Source organism: Engystomops pustulosus, chromosome 1, assembly GCF_040894005.1.
Source record: "Engystomops pustulosus chromosome 1, aEngPut4.maternal, whole genome shotgun sequence".
In the NCBI taxonomy this organism is placed as follows: Eukaryota; Metazoa; Chordata; class Amphibia; order Anura; family Leptodactylidae; genus Engystomops; species Engystomops pustulosus.
In genome coordinates, this window is record NC_092411.1 from 110875044 (window position 1) to 110888235 (window position 13192).

The 13192-nt window shown below is 36.4% G+C and overlaps 1 protein-coding gene across 4 annotated transcripts in view; it reads right to left on the bottom strand.

Moving 5' to 3' along the window:
* Positions 1-13192, bottom strand: part of NTRK2 (neurotrophic receptor tyrosine kinase 2) — a 145324-nt gene that overhangs the window by 106825 nt on the left and 25307 nt on the right. For 3 of the 4 annotated variants that reach the window (XM_072150869.1, XM_072150868.1, XM_072150867.1), the window contains exons 7-11: positions 10661-10797; positions 10432-10564; positions 8189-8494; positions 3166-3204; positions 519-616 (exon numbers count right to left, since the gene is read on the bottom strand). In XM_072150869.1, the coding sequence (XP_072006970.1) occupies positions 519-616; positions 3166-3204; positions 8189-8494; positions 10432-10564; positions 10661-10797 (713 nt within the window). The remainder of the gene's footprint in view (positions 1-518; positions 617-3165; positions 3205-8188; positions 8495-10431; positions 10565-10660; positions 10798-13192) is intronic. The other variant, XM_072150870.1, reaches the window with a different exon arrangement.

The following is a 13192-nucleotide window of genomic DNA, read 5'->3' on the forward strand; positions in this document are numbered from 1 at the left end:
AAGTCCTACTTAAGAAGCATTGATTTAAGCATTAAAATTATGCTTCTATAAAATAAGTTGACATTAGAAAAAAGTACTCAAATATTTATATCTAAGGAAAACACCATACTGCATTGCTCTTGGTTCTAGAAGACAAATAAAAGCTCCTTCACTACATAGTTAACCCTTCATGTTGTTCAAATGGCTCCAAGCTACATACTGTCTTACATCTAGTCCCCCTGGCCAATCATAGCCATGGCTTATTGCTAGTGGTGTTAATTTGACATGTTTGCCTGCCAATCCTGCAATTTGTCTGGGTTAGGGGGCCAAATCCGCCCATTGGGTCCACACATTTCTAATCAAGGGCAATTTTGCACTACAGATGTGATGGAATTATATTTTCCTATAAATTTCATTTTACAGAATTATAAAAGTAACTTAACATCCACCTAACCCAAAAACTAACTTACTACTGTGAAACTATGAGACCTCAAAACCTCATACTATTATCTTTATAAATTGTAAGAATGCACACTTACTGTAATGCTATCTTCATTCCCTCCATTGGAAACATCTGTTGACGTGACCCCATTGTCTGTGCTGGTTCCACCAATGTCAATAGAAGTGGGTTCATAATCTTAAACAGACAGGAGACAAAGATTATTTACATAGATAGAAAAGCCATTTTAGTAAAAAAAAAAATATTTCAAACACAAGCCACTTTCAGCATTTTCAGTGCATTCATTTCTATAGTGTAATAATTTTGGTGTTTTAAATATGTATTTTACTTTTAGAAACTGTAAATAGAAAATGTTACTTCAAAATTGGTATGAAATGAAAGAGCACCAAATAATGACAAATAATGCTTTTATCTTCCTTATCTTGTTTTTGTCATATGAGGTTGGAGTGGCAGTTACTTATTTCTCAAATGAATCTAAGGTCCCAGTTACTCAGGCCAAGAAGGGCAATGATCAAAAAAGGTTCCTAGTATGAAATGTTCCCACTGCCTCTCAATTTTTTACATGAAGCCATTGGCACACATTTATTAAAGTGTTTGCATCAGTTTTCTATCAGACTTTGCACTAGAAAGAAGTGCAAACTGCTTACACATGTATTTATAAAGTGTCCAACTATACCCGCCGCATTTCTGCACGTAAATAGCCGTTCTGGTGCAGATTCGGACCGTGTGACACATTTGTCATGCGGTGTATGAAAGAATTGTATGGCACCCTCAATGTAACTTAAAAACTTAAGTGCACTCTCACGGAGCAATGCAGAGTGCACCAGATTCATAAAGACCGTGCACCACTTTTTATAAATTTCTCGCACTCTGCAGACTCCACAGGCAAACTGCACAAAGTGAAGTTTGCACTTCTTTTGATAAATGTGGCCCAATGAATCATTAATTTCCAGAAGTTTCACAAAGGGTAGGATATTGGTGGCTTTTTGACTTGTTAAGACTGGACATACAAGCACGTGACAAAGAATGAGTTTTGGTGGCACATAAAACAAACGGATCTTTCAATGAACAAGTGATGTTTATTTCTCACAGACATCATTATAAGGACCAATTATCACAAAGTACTAATGGTTCTTTAAAGAATTGCCCTGTTAAAGGGAACCTGTCATCACATTTTTCACAAATACAGTTAGTGGCAGGTTCCCATAGAGCCCTAGTAAGTATCTGAACCTTACCTTTACCTAAAAATTGTTCCCATCAGATTCCCATATAATCAACTTTATAATTTGAACTGGTATCCAGGGATATCTATAGCGAGTCAAGGTGGGTGTGGCCTTCTTGGACTGTATCTAGCAGCCCCTCCCCATGCTTTCCCAGCATCCAGCAATAATGTTATGTGGCCAGGGTGACATCATCACAGGTCCCTTAGCCTCTTAACATTAGCAAACGCACCAAGCATATTTCTCATGAAATCACAGCATACCATATCACATGAAATTCCATATCACATTAAAAAAAATCACATCATGACTGCTATATTTGTGAAAAATGTGGTTACGGGCCTATGTAAAATGTGTAATTTTTTTATTTTACTTTAGCACAGACATCTTTGACCACAGGGCAAATTCAATATTTAAATTGTTATATTGTGTCTAAAATTGGTAATACACACTAAAAGAATTCCCTGGGTCATCATGTATCCATCTTTATAAGGTCTTCCCTAGTGGTTGATGAGGTCATCCTAATGAAGCAGAGATTGGCTGAGTGGGCATATCAAGGCATTATCAGCCATTATTTGATGTTATTAATTTTTTTTTATCTGTATGAAGATAATTTATCATAAATGTAGTTATATGGTCCCTTAGAAACAAGACTGCGTCCTTGGATACGGCCACCTCTGCTGGAGAAATTGCGCAAAGAAATAAAACGTTTTTGTAAATGAAATGTCCGGGAGTTACTGCAAGTCCCACAGCCGTCCTGTGGTAATGAACACTGAATTCATGTGGTCAATCAGGGCTCAATAGTGCATGTCTGGTCACCACTGTCAGAGTCAGGGATGGCTGTATCCGAGGAAGCTATATCGTTTCTAAGGGGTAACATGACTACATTTATGAGAAATTATCTTGAAACATAAACATTTTTTGGATTCACATATAATTTAAGAAATATTTACATATGGCAAATAAATTAAATGTGAATGCCCATTTGGGAAAACCCCTTTAATGCTGGGTATTGTGGGGTTTGGCATTTTGTACCATCTAATCTGACCAGAGCATGTTCTTCAATATGCTTGCTGTGCTCCCTTAGATAGCTTTCTGTAAGCTGCAAAAAGGACTTCCAAATATGAAGACCAGATTTATTGAGTACACAACTAATAGTTATCCTATGAACAGATTCTCACACCGAGCTGTGGATATCTGCAGCATCTCCAGAGTGACCTTGGGACTATTTTCTGCTTCTCTCTTTGCTAGGCTGTTAGGTTTCTTGGTAGGTCAAAAGTTGTACCATACTCCTTTCATTTACAGAAGTTGAAATATTTGGAGCTTGGACTATTTATGTAAAAACTAACTGTGCAATAAACTTTACCACAACTTTATCTCCAATCTACCCATTGTTTTCTTTGTTTTTCATAGTGATTAAATAATAATGTCCTAAATATATATATACTCTACCTTTAACCCTACTCTCCCACCCAACTAAGAGTAAAATAAAAACTTTATATGTACCATAAAATCCAGGGTCAGTAATTGGATCACTTGCGTCACCTAAAACAGTAAAACAGAAAAGAAAATAAGAGATAATGTGTGAGTAAAGTCACAGGTTTCATTGTTCTTAGCTCTTACTAATCTCTTTTTATTTTTGCAGCATTATCTATGCCTGGTAATTTCATGTCTGGTAATATATATAAGTTCTGCACAAAAAAATTATCACAATGAAAGTTATCCACCGTAACTGAAGGTAAAATGTATATATGTGTGTGTTGTCGCAAAGTATGATACTTCACAAATATGGATAAGCCATTCTTGAATGGAATGCATATAACCATGAATGGTGACTTTTATTTCAAATTAACCCTTTCAAGTTCTAAACTGAAGTATTAGGCCATAGTTGCTTACTTAAAGAAGAAGTTAATTAAAGGGGATTTACAGGACATTGGGTTGTCCCAAGATTGAATAGGTGATGTTCATACAGTATAAATGCGGGTCCAGTGGTTGATCAGTGATAATAATAGCTCCCCCCTGCCCCTGTTTAATGGAGCAGAGGTTAAGCATGCACACTTCCACTTCATTCAAACTCTAGCACTCCACCCAGCTTTCTCCAGCAGCTGTACTAACTTTGAATGAAGCACACATGCTTGACTACTGGATTATACACATAGAAGAATGTCATTTTGTGATTGGTGGGGTCAAAGCAGCCCCACAGCCAGGGGTCAATTAGCCAGCGCATGCAAATACCTAGGATCCCAGAAATCAGTAGATCACACAAAATAGCAGGTTGGAAATTCTCCTAGACCTCGTTGTTGACAAAAAAGCCTTTTTCATGAACCAAGGACAAACAGGATGTGGCATGCTACAGGGACTTGAAGAAATAACTTTTCTTTGGGCACCAAACACAGCAAATTGACCCCTGCCAACAGGGCCAATAATGGTGTATGCAATTCCAGAGTGCACATTTTACAGATTAATATCGTACCCCTACCACTTATGGATAGATGATAAATATTAAAGTACAACATACACCTATAATATTGTGCTTTGAAGCTGAAGCTGTATTACACTGTTTATCCAAGACATTGAGGCTATTAAATTCGGTATTAGCAGATAACAGAAGCTGTGTACAGCAGCTTGTATTCTGTTGGTGGAGCAGTCCACAAATGGGGGAATCAAAATGGCAATTCTAGTTTGATTTAAGGAATGGGATTCCTAAGTCTAAACTTAATGGAGGTTCATACAAACATTTCAAAATCATGACAATCCTTAAAGCCGCCCAGCTTTTTTCTCATCGGATGCTCTTTACATGAAAGCAACCACCAGATCTCAGTTTTGAGCACAGAAGACCCAAGAATCTATTCAAGAAAAGTAAAACTATAGATATTATTTAATTCCTCTTTCCCAGTTTCTTTATGTTAGTTTGAAGAGGATCCAATAATGACCGACCAATTGTCACAAAATAACAATGTTCTTTTAACTCTACATTGCATGGAAAATTATTCCTCCTAACAATAAAAAATAAATTAACAACTGAGTGCTATCAGTTAGGAAGGAAGCTTGTCTCTGCTCACTATGACATTGCTTAAACACTGTTGACAGTGTCAACACCACTAAAACTGATCACACCCATTTGTCAATTTAGATAAGCATTTCTAGGAGGGCTAATCGAGAAATATCAGAACACAGAGTTACGAGAAAACAGATTCCAGCATGTTAGCTTAGTCCAAAATCACACACTGGTTACGATATAATCCAGTTTGCAGATACTGTAAGCGGGTTCCATTTCTCAAAACAAGAGTATATAAAGAACATAAATACACACTAGAGCTGCACTAAAACAGTACATCAATGTTTAACACAGTGCTTCATGTATGTGTAATAAAGAGTTATAGGCTATAAAACCTTTTGCAGGACTCTTTTCACATTTTTAATTGTCTTTTTTGTCTGGAGGATTTACCACTGTCAATCTGCTGGCTTTTCATAACTTGGTACATACAGTGGTATCTCTTATACATAGGCTCCAATATGAAAATAAAATACAATGCACTCCTTTTAATGGATGCTTCTGTACAGAACAGAAGTGTCTGATACTATTTCATACAGACAATTTATGTGTGGGTCTGACGCAAGCTACAATTTCTCTCTCAACCTTTTCCAGGTGAAACGGAGTCCAAGGAGGGGATCTATCAGAAGACTCTTAGAGCAGAACTGTTCTTGTTGCCCATGCCAACAATTTCATTTTCCCATAGCTGTTTATAAAATAAAAGCTGAGCTATGATTGAGCAACGAGAACAATTTTACCTCAGAAAATTGGTGATAAATTTCCTCCTAAGAGCATGTATGTGCCAGAAGCATTGTGTGCCTGCAGTAAGCAGACACTGATAAACACAAATATGGACAAAATAGACAAATAGTTTTTCTACAACCAATAATGCAGACATGGGGTTCAGCCAATATCTGCCAGAATAAGAAACAATACAGCTTTTATGGCACTGAACTCTGGATGTGAACACCAAGCAATGGTAAAAGCATACAAGGAACTAACACAAAGAGAGCTAACATGTTGGTCTGGAAATAGGGAAAATAAATATGGTCGCACTATTAAGTCATTCGGCCAGGATCTCAGCCAATGTAGATCCTGGTTATGAGATGCAACAAATAGTATCACTAAGCAGTAGCTATGACATCATGATCACACATCATATGACAATCAGAAGACAGGGAGGGGACTGTTTACTCCTCCTAGTGTCAGATAATCCCAATCAAATCACTGGAGGGGGGAGGCCAGAGTATAAATGCCTATTCTTTGTAATCAAGTGATCTGTGATGGCCAACACTATATTCATAACGGCTGTGCTTCACTGTTGTCTAATTGCAAGGCTTTTTGTGTCATCCCTAACCTATGCCCTTGCAACCATGTGTCTAGAAATGGATGGTGAGGGGCCAAAGGCTATGATACAGGCGAGACTTGAGGCTGAGAGTGAGACACCCATGTAGTGAGCAGTCCCTTCAACAACCCGAGCTGCACAAACAAGGCATCTCTGGTCATCATTTTTATCAAGTCTCCTGATAACTCCTTTAAGGTTAACCTCCTGCATTGTTTATCTGCAGTATGCTGAGCAGAGACAGCTGAACTATATGAATATCATAGCACCTACAAGAATTCTTGGGGAATGGAGGATGTGTCCCTTCCGCTTGCTTTCAATCAAAGGTCCTGAAATAGGGCTCGTGTACATATTGAGAGCAAGAACAGATGTGCGAAGATTTCATGGGTGAAGGTCCTTCTCAGTAAACAATTTGGTGGGTGATTTGGGTGGCCATGGGCACCCTAGAAGGCTTGGGCCCCCAATTGCCTATATTATAATCCACTACTGATGTTGAGTGTAAGGTCAATTAGCAGTGAGCTAAAGAGGGGACTTTTAGGGTCTGGAATAGCATTTAAAAGAGGATTATATTCATAAAATTGTAACTGTCAATTGTGGCCCACTCCCCAACATATGTTAACAGATATGTATTAATTGACTCTTTATTAATTACCTGGATGAAAAGGAAAAAATCTCTCCACTTTAAATTGTGACCAAGAGTTTTAGTTCATGAACAATAGGGTTCTTGAACAAAAGAAATATGCACCGTAACGGCCCTTTCTGTGCATGGCATTGTGTCACGGCGTGCATAGTGCAGCCACCACACAATACAGGTTGAAATACTTCACAAATACATGTGCAACTAGTTTGCATGTGTATTTATGTGCAATCTACGCCAGAATACTGGTGTAAATTGCTTCATAAATGTTGGCCAATGGAACTTATGATCACCAATTTTGGGTTTCTTTAATCTTCTTCAACTAGATAATATTCACCTAGTAGGTCAGTTACCTCAACAATATCACAATACCAGTAAATGCAGGAATCAACCAACACAGTATTTAGGATACTCCCCAGTGCTCCAGCTACAATCCTCAAATGAAAAACAAATTTTAGGATGCAGCTACCTAACACTGCCCGAGGCTTTATAATGGTCAAAAGCGCTGGTAGACTCCCTATAGAAGACGGAACTATGATCATTAAAAATAATCAATAAATTGGTTGCCACTGATGCACAGTTTTAGGGTTTCAATTGGGCTTTTTACTAACTCACTAATATTATAGTATCAACCATTTCAAAGAAATGCTAACTTTATAAATATCCATAAAATATGCTGAAAAATTCACATCGAACTAATAAAAGTGTACTTTTCCCTCAATTTATTTAAGCATATATAACCTTTAAATAAAACTTAACACAAACTAGTATTCAGGTGTATAACACTTTTTCTGTACAAGCCTTGGCTTCAAAAGGCTCATACCGAGACGAAACGTTGCCACTTATCACTATGGAACATCTACCTCTGTTGGAGTGCTGCCTTTTTCCTTGTACATTTTTTGGAGGACCTGCCTTTTTTTTGCAATTGTGCTGCTGAGAACTTTTCTCAAGTGACACTATTTCTGCCTATTTTATGACTTGTATTCTTTAATAGAGCTCTCTTTTCTGCAGCCTCTTTTCTATGTTTTTTAGTTCTACTAGATCTAAATTCTTCTCTCACACTCTCCCTCCCCTTGACTGTTCATAAGTCTCTATGTAATCTGTGAGTTCTGTCCATCTTGATAGCAAGGCAAAATATAGTTAAGATTTCAAAGAATAAGTAAATAGTGAAAGGGAAGGAGCATGAGAGAAGCAACGTAAGTGCTCTTATAATATGTGTTACAAAGTTTATTGTATTCACTTGTACAATTGATATATGTAAAATTTTGTGACTTTAGTGACAGGATACCCTTTTGTAGTTTTATTTCTGGGGGATAAGTAGAAAATAAAATAATTCAACCTGACTGTGGTAATCATAATCTTTATCCAACAAAGTCCATAAAATGGGGTATAATGTACGATGAAGAACAGTAAGAATGCCACATAAAAGTTTGGATATTTCCAAGCTGATAGTAAAGGCACAAGGAATATTCTGTTTAATTGATAACATTTGGAAAAAAAACTCATATGAACTTACCATCTCCAGGGTTTTTCATGAAGTGTGCCATTATCATACGCTCATCTTTTCCATACTCATTCTCTGCACGTAAAGTATAAATTCCATTGTTCAGATGTGTCGGACTATCTAGCTGAAGACAACCATGATGTTCACTCGAGTTGTTGCTTGACTCATGAATTTTACTCCAAATGAAAGCTGTTTCACTTAGGTTTTTTCCTTCATGGAGCCACTGTAGCCTAGGAACTGGGTTACCTCTCACACTAAAAGGAATACACCAGTGATGGTCCAAAGTTGGGTAGTCGATTAATGTGATGTTTGGTGGAACTAAAATAAAGAGGCATAAGAAATTACAAAGTAAATGGAAAATATTGTCTCAAATATATACACGATAAATAAACAGAAAATACTCAAACATTAATGAGTTTTTATAAGTCCCCCTCTACAAAGCATGCCTACAAAACTCTTCTATAAACCTCTATGAGCCAGCACCAGTTTGGGATATTTATGTCATATACAGGACATGCCATAAATATATAAGAAATTTCTTCTATCTCACGAAGTAAGGTTATACAACCTTATCCCATGCCATCTGTGATTAAAGAGGAGGATGGACATTAAAATTTTACTTCTATAGGAGTTTTGAAAATAGATGAACATGGTTGCTCTGCTAGTTACGAAGTAGTAATATGAGGGAGATGCATGTTATGGGCCACCTCTCTAGTCACAGTGGGGCACATTTACTAACGTCCATAAGCCAGTTTGCTGTCGGACTTTGCACATTCTTTTAACTGTCACACGCGACCGGTTTGTGGCACAGATCCACTATTCTTCATGCAACAAATTTCTGCAATTAAGTCCGACAGAAATGTGTCACACTCCTCATAATAAAGGTGTACCAAAAAAATCTGCCATGTGTCACTGCATGCAATTAAAACTGTAGAACACTTTAACTTTCCATGACATGTTTTACTTCCCGTTACTGTTACATTTTGGTTGATATGTTTTTCATTCATTTATAAAGAAAATTGTAAATTTGTTCAAAATTTTGATAAATGTCTTATTAATTAACATTTACCATGTGTCTATTTTATGTTGGAATAGTTCTTTTAATGTTATTTTATTAGCATTGCAATTTTCCAAATTTTTACAGGGGTTTTAAATGTCTATTTATTAGAAATTCCCCAGAAATCAACCCATTTTTAAAACTGTACCCCTCATACTCTTAAAACAGGCTTTGGTGAGCTTTTTAGCACTTGGATCATCGCTCTCACATGATTGAAAACCATATGGAGGTTCTATTTGAAATTTTCAGATTTTTACGATAAAATGTTTTATTTTGTTTGTTTTATATATCATATTGCTTAGATTAAATGCTATCTTTATTCTGTGGGTCAACAGGATTACAATGATACCCAATTTATATAATATTTTTATATTTGACAAAATACAAAACCCATTTGCGGAACAATTCTCTTGTTTTTGTATCGCCAAGTTCTGGGAGTTGCACTTTTTATTAGTATTATGTCAGGGTAAATATTACTTTTTGGTCACTTTTTATCATGTTTTTATAAGGTTGGATGTGAAAATAAAAATGTTTGCATTTTTTTTTATATTTTTGCTGCGGCATTCACTGTACAGGTTGAATAGCAATATTAATTTATTGTATGGGTTGCTATTTGCGCTGAAATACTGGATAAGTAGGGTTTTTGTGGTAATTTTCATTTTTTTATGTTATATTCTTATTTTTCCATTGGATGGGACATTAGGACACTTGATCACTTGAATATTCGTTCAGAGTAATATGCATTATATTACAATAGTTGGAGGGGGGTCCGTAAAGCACTATATAGATGCCGTGGTGAACATGACCAATGCACCTAAAAGGTTAAAGAGCCTGAATCTCAGCCACTTGTGTGGGATATAAAGCCGGGATCCTGCAGTAATTGCATAGGCTCTGCTTCTAAGTTTGTGCGATCACCATGACATGACTGTATTTCATGGTACACTTAGTACCTACACACTATGACGTATAATGTGACTTTTTCCTATAATATGGTTAAATAGAATGGCTTAAAATCAGACTTATAAGGAAACTTATATGAAAGAACAATACATGTATTTTGCACATAAACAAGCCCTAAACACCTGTAATATTGTTACAGGGCAAGATGCCCTTGTTCATCAAAAACAAAATTAGTTTCTTCTGGAAATTTTACATGCAAAGTTATTGTTAGTGAAATGGCTAACTAATTCTTACTTACAATGCACAATGAGATCTACAAAGATTTGCTCTTCTCCCACACCATTTTCAGCTGTACAGATTACAGTTTTAGTGTTGTCCAGTGATGTCACAGTTTTCAAGGTAAGGAATGCCCCATGCTTCACAGTTTCTATCTAAAATACATATAAGAATAAATATGTGGTATTTATCTTTATTTTTAGCTTATTAGTATGAAGAAGAATATTTAATTTTGATTTGCTGATACTTACTGATGTGTTAGACTTAATCTGTGATACATCCCAGGAGACATTTGGATCAGGTAGTCCGCTGCCTTCACAGAACACTGTAGTACTGTTACCTTCGAGAACTATAACTTCTTGAGTGTTTGTATTTGCTTTAGGCAAAGCTGTGGATGACAAAGCAGAACATGGCATCCAGGTATAAGACAACATGTTATAATACGTAAAGGACATCTACCATCGGGATCAAGGATTGTAAACCAAGCACACTGACATACTGGTGTGCACCCACTTTGGCAGGATCCGCTCTTCTCTTAGCTTCTTATGCCCTTGTTTTTACAAAAAAAAGCTTTTAAATTATGTAAATGAGCCTGAGGGGCTCTGGGCTCCTTAGGTGTTAATGGAGCCTGGATCCCCCCCCCATTTGCATCATTTTGAAAGTTTTCTTAAAAACCAGGGCATAGAGAGTTTAAAGAAGAGGGGATCCTTCCAAAGGGGGCACACACCAGTATGTCAGTGTGCTTGGTTTAAAATGCTTCATCCTGTGGTAGATGTCCTTTAAGTAGCAGCACCTTTAAAACATTAAATTTAGACGAGTACTCCCGCGGAAGGGGGAAACCATAGGCTACATAAAGGAACAGCTGCATTATATAATTATATAAACCACTAGTCATATTTAATAAAAATGTCAACAAATTCCCTATAACAAATTCAATGACACTACCTCTATACTAACATTAGGATTTGGATGCACTCAGTATTTCTCATTGTACTTCATACAATGTAGAGAAAATATATTGTAAAATGACAATGTTTGTTTAAAAATCTATTACAATTTCTGGGTTTTGCTGTAACAAAGATTAATGTAATATATATATATATATATATATATATATATAAATAATACCATAGCGGGATAGATACCATCCTATCGGAAAAGATGTCTGCACTAAAATCCAGATCTATCCAAATCCAGAGTAAGAAGGTATCAATTAGATATCATTTACAGCATTGCATTCTATTATATCTTTAAATCATGTGTCTTCCTAACTGTATTATTACATTACACTTAGACTCAATAATGCAGACAGCAATTTCTTCCTGAATTATCACTCTCTGTTTAATTGGGCCCATAAAATGAATTGGGAATCATTAACAGCAGAGAGGAACAAATCATTTCCCATAATTTGGTTTCTCTTTTCCAGCATGTAAAGCAGAAGATGTCTACAGAACATTTTGAGGCTAGAGATGCCAAAATGATACATCATACAGTATGTGTCAATGTATCAGCACAGCACTAAAGTGGCGCATATATTACAATAACATTTCTTGAACCTTTTAAGGACACAGCCCTTTAATGTTTTGCTTTTTTTATTTTTCCATTTAACAGAGATATATGAGGGCTTGTTGTCTGTGTAACAAATTGCAATTTCTAGCGGCACCATTGAATATTCTCTGCTGCAGTGGGGAGAAAAAGGTATTTAGGCAGCCACCAATTGTGAAAGTTCTCCCACCTAAAAAGATGAGAGAAAGAAGTTGCTAACTGAACAACATTCTGGTCCCTTATCATTTAATTAATTTAATGTGGCGAAATGGCATTTTGGAAATGTGTAGGGAACATCATTTGTCTGCCCCATGACAATCATATATCTTTCTTCCATATCCATAAGAGTTTTGGACAGCTTGAACAAGACTGAATTCCTAAACGTTATACATACTTCTGCTTTTCTAACTACTGGAGAGGCATGGATGAGTAACGAAAAGTCTGGATGGGATAAACAAAATTTGTCTCTGTCTAGGAGATGTGTCTCTTGTACGCAGACTATTTGTGAGTTAAATTTAATCACTTTCCAGAATGTTGCTCTTTTTTTTAGGGGAATTTAGGCCATTAACGTTCAAGGAAATAACCTCTATCACCATACGGTAGTTCAAAAATTTCAAAATGCTTTTTAATTTATTAATCAATTTTACACCATATTCCCCTGTTCTGGACTGCACCAAAACAAGAGAAACATTACCCTTACAATACAGACAAACAAAATATTGCACTCCATCTTGTTTTCCAAGACAGAGCAATACTAGTATAATAATTCTGGGTATGGGGCAAAACCCTGTATTAGGAAGGTAGTCTCCTACCCCCAAAATTGGGAACAAAGAATTCATCTTTGCACCCAGGGAACCATTTTAAGGTAGTCACTCCACTTAGGCCCTTTTCTCTTATTTCTTAATCCGGCAACAATTCAAGGGGAATTTTCTTCATAGCTTTTGGATAGGAGTTTGCTTTGGGGTTTGGTTTTAGCAAGCCCTATTAATCCAGCAGCTTCTCCACTTCCTTCACTGTATTGCCCACTTAGATTTTATATTCTCTTCTTGTTATTAGTTTAACAGGAAATTACCATCTATAACTCAACTCTTCATCTCTTAAAACTTTTGTTACTTCCCCAAATTACCACCTCTTTGTGAAGGCTGATAAGTCCCTAAAGACTTCAATATTTTCATAAAGCACTGAAAATCTTGTAACCTTACGAGCATGCTGCATTACATCTGAAAAAGTGCATTCGT